The sequence below is a fragment of the Leguminivora glycinivorella genome, chromosome 2, assembly GCF_023078275.1.
Source record: "Leguminivora glycinivorella isolate SPB_JAAS2020 chromosome 2, LegGlyc_1.1, whole genome shotgun sequence".
Classification (NCBI taxonomy): Eukaryota; Metazoa; Arthropoda; class Insecta; order Lepidoptera; family Tortricidae; genus Leguminivora; species Leguminivora glycinivorella.
In genome coordinates this window covers 29,428,139-29,439,196 of record NC_062972.1, presented here as the reverse complement: position 1 = coordinate 29,439,196, position 11,058 = coordinate 29,428,139, and the positions used below count along the sequence as shown (strand labels likewise).

The 11,058-nt window shown below is 34.4% G+C and overlaps 1 protein-coding gene across 1 annotated transcript; it reads left to right on the top strand.

Moving 5' to 3' along the window:
- The first annotated feature begins 3,454 nt into the window (after positions 1 to 3,454).
- On the top strand, positions 3,455 to 9,932 carry LOC125240904 (lipase member H-like). Its single transcript, XM_048149076.1, has 3 exons — positions 3,455 to 3,681; positions 8,569 to 8,869; positions 9,081 to 9,932. The coding sequence occupies exons 1-3, from the start codon at positions 3,573 to 3,575 to the stop codon at positions 9,757 to 9,759; spliced, it is 1,089 nt and encodes a 362-aa protein (XP_048005033.1). The 5' UTR covers positions 3,455 to 3,572; the 3' UTR covers positions 9,760 to 9,932.
- The last annotated feature ends 1,126 nt before the right edge of the window (positions 9,933 to 11,058 follow it).

Here is an 11,058-nt window from a genome sequence, read left to right as displayed (position 1 = left end):
TGCCAACTCCTTCACCTTCTGGTACGACACGACCTGATTATTTTCTTTAATTTGGGTGAAATAGTTTCTCCTAGGTCTTCCTCAAAAGGGGAAAAGTTACTATACCTAATTATTATTATGCAGATACATTATTTAACCTCAAAACATAATCAGATGTATGTTTATAAAATATATGAACTCTATGGATCTTTTATCTATATTTAAAAACTAGCTTTTTCTCGCGGCTTCGTCCGCGTAATAATCTAATCTTGTTTTCCCATACAAACTTTGGACTCCCCATTTCACCTCCTCAGGAGGTGAATTTTGAAAAATCCTTTTTAGTGCTCTTTTACACCTTATAAGGAGCCTTCGTGCCAAATTTGGAATCTCTAGGACCAGCGGGTTGATATGTCAGTCGGTCAGTCAGTTTTTTCTTTTATATTTAGATAATTCAGGATCTCAGATCCTTTTGGCTTCATCCGCTACTATACCTGCAGATTATACATTGTCGAGCTCTGTTATTTTTACCTTAAAACCCAAAAACAGCTCTGAAAATAAATAGTATTATAAACTGAAGATTTACCAGCTGTACCAATTAAGTTTTCATCGAATTAGCCGAGTTCGCCATAAATCGATATTTTCAGTAGCCATTTGTATGCAGCCCGGTCGTTTATTTTGGACTTATTTAATACCCGTGGGAACCAACTAATTCGCGTCTTCTGCCGGCCTAGCCGTTATTGACAACCGTTGACGATAGACGCCTATCAAAACGCAGTCTGGCTCCGTCGCGCCAATACGAAGGTGCGATAGAAATAACTAGTTACCATAACGATATTATCGTGAGCGTTTGTACATTTGGCTACGTATTGGTTACCCAATGGAAAGTTGTCAACAAATGCAATATTAATGAAAAATAACTGACGATATTTGTCGTAGGATATATATATTTACAACCAAAACCGACCAAAGACGACCGGTCTGGCTCAGTCGGTAGTGACCCTGCCTGCTGCGCCGCGGTCCTGGGTTCGAATTACTTCGAATCCCGGTAAGGGCATTTATTTGTGTGATGAGCACAGATATTTGTTCCTGAGTCATGGATGTTTTCTATGTATATAAGTATGTATTTATATCTATTTAAGTGTGTATATCGTCGCTTAGCACCCATAGTACAAGCTATGCTTAATTTGGGGCTAAGTTGATCTGTGTATGGTGTCCCTCAATATTTATTTATAAATGTTGTTTCAAACTCCATCCATCATTTAGGTGGCTGGTAGACCTCAACTGTGTTTCTCTGATACTTCCTGCCCCACACAGCTAAACTGTGGAATGAACTGTCGCCTGCGGTATTTTACCTTTCCGGACCAATACGACCTTCAAATCTTCAAGAAAAGAGCGTACACCCATCTTAAAGGACGGCAGCGCTTCTCTATCACTTCTGGTGTTTCAGGTGTCTATGGGCGACAGTGATAGCTTGCCATCGGGCGACCTGTCTGCTCGTTTGCATCCTATCGCATAAAAAAAAGATTTATCAGCTGTCTCAATTAAGCTTCTATCGAATTAGCCGAGTTCGCAATAAATCGATATTTTCAATCGCCGCGATTCGTATGCAGCCCGCGTTTGGCGACCGCGGCCAATTTTCCGGAGATTCCCGACGCGGAAGTTTCGACTTTTCTAATACCCGCGGGAACCAAGTTTGTCGCGTTCTTTTGCCGTACGTCCAAACTGGGAAGTTGGTCAATTTGAAGTTACATGATGTCATTTGATTCCTTTGTTATTTTATTCGTCATCATCCGTCATGCAGTCAAGACTAGGTACGGTACATCGCTCATTGGCAAACGAAACACAACTGATTCTGTCTCATCATAATAGGCTAGTTTCCTACTAGTCAAATCAGCTTCTTTTTAAGAACTGTCAAAACGATTTGCTAATATGGAAAATATTACTATAAAATACTGAGGAGTGACGTCACGGTCAATTCATTTACTTTATATCTTTCTCTTTAACTTATTAAATATAAATTATGTTTAAACATAACTACTGTCCATATTTTTCTTCTAAATATGTGGTGCTTTATTTCGTGCACTGCATACAATATTTTATTCTAAGTATAGGAAAATAGCCTATTATGGAATCTTTCAATCCTAAGGGTAACCAGGCCTTATTGGGATTAGTTCGGTTTCCTCACGATGTTTTTCTTCACAGAAAAGCGACTGGCAAATATCAAATGACAACTCATTCGATCGAACTCTTGGATTAAAAAGTCGCACACACTAACGGCTAAGCCTCCACACGTTCTTGAGTTACAAAGTGATAGAATAGATACCTATAGGGTTTTATAATATTCAAATATCATTCGAGAAATGGCCCCAGGGGCCCATTTTTCAAAACTGAAAGTTACAAGTTACAAGCGGAAGTCTCTTTCCAACTTGTCATATTAGACATTAACAACCACTTGTAAATTGTAACTTGTTGCTTCGAGAAATGGGCCCCTGGGGCCCTTTCTCAGTATGAGGCACGGAACTCAAAAAAACAATCAAATTATATAACAAAAACCAATAACAAATATAAACGTGAATTTATTAATTAAGTTTACTTTCCTCGTTATTCAATTCTAATGGCTAGACATTTATTAAATTAGAGTTGCTTAATAAAATAACACCTAAGTATAAAATTCGAGCATTGTAAATTAAATTTTGACGACATATAAATACGGTTGAATTTGGAAAATAAAGAATTGAAAGAAACGTCCTTTATAATGTGAAGTGTGCATTTTATTGTAAATGCAGAAGACTACAGAATGGGTACAGATAGCATAATACTCACTAAAAGCAGATACACCACCCTCAAAAATCTTTTTACACCATCAACTTTTTTTTTTTTGCTAAAATAGCAAATACCTACCTAATGTGTATAAATACTCGTACCTACCTATTAAATTAATTCATTAATTCCCGACTGTCTGTCGGTCCGTATTTTTATATACAGTTTATTGAATTTGAGGTATTTTTAAGCGTTTTCTTAACTAAACGTATCATGTCACACTTTTTTCGACAAGGTTTAATAAAAAAAATATTTCATTTCGTAGAGATAAACAATGTTCATTACTATTCCAAATTTCAAATCGATAGTAAGTAAGTAGGTCTCAAGATATTTGTGATAGACAGATAGGCGGACAGAGTCGCACCGCAACATCTCCGTTTGTTTTTGGTACGGAGACCTAAAAAGGTTGTATTGCGATAACATAATTTTATTATGTGTAGTAACGTACACGTGACTAAAGTAGTTTCGTTTCGACTCATGTTGATGAATTGGCGAGTTATGATTTGAATAATCTAAAATTATAACTTGTATTTTTAGCGTCACAAGTATTTTTCCTTGATAGGATGATGTTTATTATTCTATAATATGCTAGCATAAATTGTAATAAAGATCACAAACTAGTTTTAATTCCATACTGTTGAAGAACGCACGTGATTAAAATTATTCGGAAATAACAAATTAAGAAAAAAAATATTTTTTATATAAAAAATTGTAGTATAGTTAAACTGCTTTCCGTATTAACAGTGTTGTGATAAATGAACTAAGATTTAAATATGACGAAAATGTTCAAAATTTTATGTTTGTCATTAATTTCTTTGTCTGTGTCGGCAATAGAATACTCCAAAGTTAATCAAGGCATATCTAATGGATTTCTTTCAGACTGTAAGTACTTAACTTAACTTTCATTTTTATTTGAATAAAAAAAATACCTCTTATTCTTAAACATACCTTCAACATATCTTCGAAAAGGTTCGAATCCCGGTAAGGGCATTTGATTGTGTGATGTTTTCTATGAATATAAGTAGGTATTTGTATATTATACACCCTGTTTTTATTGAATTTCGTTAACTTTAAGGGAAGATTCTTTAGTTAAAATACAATCAATTTCTCTAAGAAACTAGCATCTTAACTTTTACGATTATCGAATTATTTCAAAAAATAATTTAATTACTGAACACGTGTGTGGCATCCCTTACGACTTCCTAATGTTATTTGTTTTGACATGTTCCATCAAATACTTGACAATGACTTTAATGTTATGATTAAGGTCCTCTCACACTAATTAATCCATTTATTATGTATGGAAACGTAAGAAATGTTTTTTTTATCGAATTTAACAAAAAGCGATATACAGGGTGGTCCCTGATGATGAACCTAACTGCGTGTCGAATTTAACGGAAAACAAAAAAAACACGGTGTATATATTGGTTGTCTGAGTACCCACAACACAAGCCTTCTTGAGCTTACCGTGGGATTCAGTCAAGCTGTGTGTGTAAGGATGTCCTATAAAATTTATTTATTTATCTTACTTTTGCTTAGAAAATATTCAAGGCCACCGTTTTGATACATATTATTATGCCAGGTGTATTACCTGTGATATAAGCAAAAAAAAACTATAAACTATACTCCTCAAACTTTAAACTCCTCAAAATATATAATTTAGCTAATTCAATACAAATTGTAACAAATATAAATAATTAACATATTTCCTGACTTATAACTGTATGTTACGAATAAAAAATTTCATTTCATTTCATTTCTGTCCATCATGTTAAGCAAATAAAAAAAAGTTACATTCACTACCCCTTTTTGCATGGGTTCGATTGCGGTGAGGGACCCCATTTGGGAATACAAGCGTGATTTTATTATTATTATTTGTATGTCTTACCATATCTCGGGACCATGGGGTCCCGGACTTTTGGGAGGCATGTGTGGGGCCGAAGCCAACAGCACAGAGGCCCTTTTAGACACTTTAATCTAAAGGCAAGGGATACACCTGGCGGATACCATCCCCGAGCGCACAATATGATACTTCCGGAGATGGTCCCCGCCAGGTGTAAAGACTATTTCAGTGCAGCACTTTTGTGTTGCGATGGGAACTAAGGTCATAGGCTATTGTTGTGCAAGTTGGATGGACTGGATAATGGTCTATGGGGGGAGACTATCGGACACCTGCCATGACAACTAGTCTCAAGATTGTAAAAGACAGGCGGTGACTCGCCAACTCATTGAGTGGGCCCTGCAAAACGGCCGCACGCATGGTGCGACAACAAAGCAACACTTGAAGAGTGGCTGAAAGGTTGTCGAGAGGTGAGACTGCGGTAGCCAGATCCCGGTGATCCGTTCAGCAGGCCGCCGGCGTTATGACATTTTACACTTCCAACCTGGAGCATAGGTCCCGCTCTTGCGAATCCACTCTGGCCGGCCGGTTAAGGCAAGCGCAGAGGCGAGGGCTAGATGGAAGTGCCCTCTGGAATAGGGGTCCGCGGTGTCGCCACTCACCGTCAGCTCGCCACAAGCTGCCCCCGCGGGCTTATTATTATTATTATTAATTGTTTATTTCGGATATGATCCATACATTAGATTAAGTAGATATACATTTTATTTTTAGTTGTGACATTTAGAGTCATTTGCACCTCTAAAGTAATTTTAGACTTTTTTTTTTGTATTTGTACTTTTTATATTAAAATTTAGTGTAGTTCTTGGTTGTAATTCGACATTTAGAGACCTTCTACATCTCTAATTAATTGTATAGAGTTAACTTTAGTTAGAACTTAGAATTAGTATATAATAGTATCAATTGTAATTTCAACTCAATTTTAAATATTTTTTTAAATACCTATGTACATGTGACGTGTAAAAGTGCCCCTGTGGCCTATTTGCTGAATAAATTATTTTGATTTTTTTTTTTTTTTTTTGATTACAGTTACAATTACAATATTTACATTAAAAAACTAAAAAACTAATTTCTTAATCCTAACATACTTTAAAAACACACATCATCAAATCATAACATAAATAAACTAAAACATCACTTACTACATATAAATTAAAAAGAAAACAAAAATATTTTAATAATATGATGTCCCAATTTGTAATACCAACTCAATAAAATTCACTAGCACTTGTATTGTCCATGTTTATGTATGTATGTAAATAAAATTTATACTTCCGAATTAAAAATGAGTCATGAGTCAAGGCCAATCTTCAGTGACACTGCATAATTTGGAACTAGTTTAGGAGTGGAACATTTTAATAACTATGCAGACGTCATTACCTTAATACAACTAGTTTCCGGGGTTATTAATAAATTTAATAATAATATGAGACATTTACTTTTATTTATAGTTCAAAAGCTTCAAAACAAATACCAGTAGTTCTCATGACTTAAAACAATGCTTAATGCTTATTGTCCTTAAAATAAATTTATACTTACATTGAAAAATATACGATCAGTCATTATGTTATTACATTATTTCGTAAAATTTTTATGATATAGTACATTTCGTTACAAGTGCGAGAAGTATGTCATTACTTCACGAGTCCCGAGACATTTTGCCACGAGCGGCACGCGAGTGGCAAATCTCGGGACGAGTGAAGAATGACATTCTCGCACGTGTGACGAACGACGTTTTTTAATACAGTTGCGAAAAAACACTACTACTTACTTACAACGAAATAAAACAATCCGAACTATCAATTGGACGGTGTTATGGAATAGCGAACTAAGCGCCAAAATCCGAAAAAAAAGTTATGAATGCAGTTCGGATATAAATGTGATAATCTATAGTATTGACTATTTCTTTGTTGAAAAATCATGCTTACAGCCTTATTTTAGGGGGTAGAATCAAGCGACACGTTAAAATTTGTATGGCCCTGTGTACTAAGTCGTTACGTAAAAACGAATTGAACGCCAAATTTACTTTTACAAATTATAATAAGTGTATATTCTAAATCGCAAAATCGAGTTAAACGCCATAAAAATGTTATTAATTCGTTTTGGTTTAAAGTTTTGATGATTTATAAACGCAATATCGATTTAACCGCCCTAATAGTGTCGTTTAATTCGTTGTTACATATTTGAAATTGCAGGATATTTCGCTTAATGAGAACTAAGTATCAAGAGGTTTTGTTATATCATAATATCTTATGTGTGTGATCCTGGCTAGTACTAATGAATTATTATTAGTTACAATGCCAATTTTGCCATATATGCTGATTTTTTTGACATTTATTAAAAAAGTTGATTGGAGAACAAAACTAAATTGTTAGACGGATCAGTTCTAATCATTGTGGAGGAAAACATTGTTGTTATTTATTTACAATAGCACTATTTACTCAAATATATGGAATTTTATTTTATTCCAGTATTCACTTTACCTCTAACAATTTGCATTAAAGAATCAAGCGACAAAATATGTCTCATAGTACGCTACGGCGAAATAAATTAACCTCATCCCAGTATTAGTTCAATAAAGAATCAAGCGGAAAAACGTTAATAACTTCGAAACTTGAATAGGTATGGTGTTATTTTTTTTATCTATTTAAATTATGAACACTTTTATAGGTTCAATGTCAAAATTAACTTTTTAACTTTATAAATGAACTTACAACAACTGATTCAAATTTCAAATCTTTCTAGCTCATTTTCTCGATTTCAACTAACTGTCGCTTGATCGCTTATTCCATAACACTGTCCAATTTTCCCATGGACATTGACGGATTATTTGACAACTCAAAGGCGCATTTTTGAAGCTTTTAAACTTGCGTGCATATTTTCGAGTTTGCTATTCATCTAACATAATTTATTTCATTGGGTGCCATAAAAACATAAACATTTACGATTTGGGACGATTGTTTAATGTACAACTACATTTTAATTTAATCGATCCATTTATTGCAAATAACGTAAAATAATTATGACAAATCGCGTAACATATTGAGGTTTTTTGAACGTGCATTAAGTTAAAACATGGTAGACGCCTCTACTTTGACAGTAGAAGACGCGTTTCGTTCCAATCATGTTCTGTTTACATGACTCATTATGACCGATTTTTCAAAGTATAAACCATTTTATAAATTATGTTTAGTATGACTAAAAGTAAACAATTACATATGAAATATTAACGTTTTAAATATTAATCACTTAATAGTATGTTTATAGTTTTATTCTGTCTTAGTAAACTAGACTAATATGAAAACAGCTCGGTAAGTAGTCGTAAAATGGAACGTACCTATATACTTTTTACGCACTAGTTCGTAAAATACAACTTCTCGCACGCTAAACAGCCAAGAAACGGGCACTTTTTGAGCAACTGTATTAAAATAGTACATTACGATACAAGTGCGTAAAATAGGAAGTTCGAAACGAGTGGCGATAAATTAAAACACGACCGAAGGGAGTGTTTTAAATCGACACGAGTTACGAATTTCCTTTTTGCACGTGCATCGTACGACGTTTTTCAGTACAGATGAGCCTCCGAAGTTTCAACCTGTTATATAATGAACCACTTCTCGTACTAGTGCGTAAAAAAAACACCATCTGTACTGAAAAAGTCTTTATACAATTACTAAAATAATAATTTTAAAATACTATTACAAACGTTATTTGATAGCATTCAAATAAATCAACGAGTTGGATATTGATTGATCCCAAAAGATTATAAAAACCGTACCGACTCTAAAAAAAAACGGCGCATAGGCATCTAATTCTTGTTTAAACTGTTCAGTTGTTATTCAAACTTTCTTTCAACTTGAAATTATTTACAGGTCCTGGGTCGACAAAGCCTGCCAAGATCAAGCATAAATCCTTAGAACAGCTAAAACTGGCCGTTTTAGGACCAGGAAACGTGCTATTGGCACAATGGTCTGAGTACAATTACTTCCAAATGAAGAAATTATCCAAAAATCCTGAACTAGACTTCACGAAAAAGACGATTGTGTATTTTCCTGGATATTTTGAAACGAATGTGCTCCCTGGTCCGAGAACAATTGGATCTTTGTACAAGGAATTGGGATACAACGTGCTTATTTTGGATTACTTTTATTTCACCGTCAATCATTTCCCACTGTAAGTACGAAATACTTTTTAATTTTTTAAGAACTTTATAAAATGTAATGAAGTGTTTTAAAACTTTAAACACAAGTAAAAACTAATGTTAATACAAATAATGCGATTCTTACTTTAGGTGAAACACTTTTTAAATTGCTTAGTCTAAAACTCAGTAACATAAACTGAGAAAGATTTTCTAAAATTAATAATGCTTCAATTTTTATTTCAGAGCAGCACGCATGGTTCGGCCAGTAGGCAAACATGTAGGCGAAATGCTAGCTAACCTAACAACGTTGGGGTTAGATCCCAAAAAGCTGGAACTAGTCACTTTTAGTCTCGGCGGCCACGCCGCAAGCTTCGCAGCCAAAAACTACCGCCAACTGACCGGCAAAAATATCTCAGCTATCACCGCTTTGGAACCATCTGGGCCTTGCTTCAGACACCTCGGACCCGACCAAAGACTAGACCCGTCTGACGCCGACTTCGTATTCACTGTACATTCGAATATAGACGCTTATGGCATAGCAACTCCACTAGGACATGTATCAATATTTGTCAACGGAGGCGAATATCAGCCGAATGAGGTTTGGAGCATACCTTGCACCATTTTCTGTAGTCATTCGAAAACGTATTTCTTGTGGATGTCAGCACTTATAAATCCTGGCATTTTCGTCGCGATGCAGTGTGATTCTGTTCAGCAGGCGAGGGACGGAAATTGCTACGAGAGGAAACCTACAGTGTCGAACACTATGGATATATTTGTTGATAAAAGTAAGCCGGGGATATATTATCTGCCTACGTTTAACCGATACCCTTACGGGCTGGGAACGAAGGGTTTGAAGAGGGAAGAAAACCAGTATGTGAAGCATTTGAATTGGCTGAATGCGGAGGAAGTGCTGACGATGTAGGGGAGATAAAGGCAATCTTGGGCGATGTGTGATGGCAGAATTTATTGTCAGATTTCTTATTAACATGAAAATACGTACGAGAAGAATTTCTGATGAGGAACTCGTGAGTTACTCTAAGTTGGTGGGCTTAAGTTACTACCATAGTCACTGGAAAATAAAATAATTCTAAATTATTGGGTGTTATCAAATTTCATTTTAATTCCGCATCAATTTAATCTAGATAAAATGATAAAATTTTCACGATATTTTATGCATTATAACGGGCAACACGGGACTTCATTGCGTACCTGTCCTAAATTTTTAATTTTGCCGCCGACGTTCAACGACGGCGTTGTCAATATACAATATATGTATATAGTATAATGAATAATAAATATTTATTTATTGAAAATTATTATTCATTATAGTCTGTTAAGTCATTTCCGTGACCAGAAAAAAAAGTGGAGTTTTTCAAGGGTTGATGGTCTGAACTTTGAATTTAGCGCCTTTCGCTAACGATAAACTTGTTTGACCGACTGTATATATGATTGTATTGTGGTAGATAAATCATTTTAAAATTGATTCCAACAAAATAACATCATATACTTATGAGCACTGCACATTCTAGATTAATTTATATACAACATAATAATTTACACTTAACAGTGTATGGCTGCACATTGAATATTTGGAATAAATTACGTCGCATCGCAAGGTTATTTTTGGAACGTGATTTGCATTAATTAACTTAATATTGCATAATATTATAGATAAAACTTTATTTTTTTTGGTAAGGTCCAGATTATGACTTGACTATTGAAATTTTATTTTTGTGAGTAGGGTAACTTGTCTATTGAAATTATATTTATTATTCATTTATATATTATTGTCATGTAAAAGTGCCACTGTGGCCTACTTACTGAATAAATGTTTTTAATTTTGATCTTTGATTTTGAGTGATACGGTAACCGGAAATGCAAATCGCCATAAATATTTACTACCACACCAATTTTTTGGCATATAAAATTTTGGCATATAATTAACCGGGCAACTAAAATATTAAACGGGAAGTTAAGTCGGGCATACAATAATATAATTTGGCTGTGTTTTAATATTGTGGCGACAAAAAAAATATATGAGCCTCAAATATTAAGCATCATTATTATTGAAAAAACGGCAGCAAATTTCAAGCGACAAAAATATTGCCGAGGAACATTAAACAATACTTTGGCGACTAAAATAATAATTGGCACCTAGTATTGTAAAGCGTAAGATTTTTAATATTTGTAGTCATATAGATGTTAGCACCTAAATAATTAT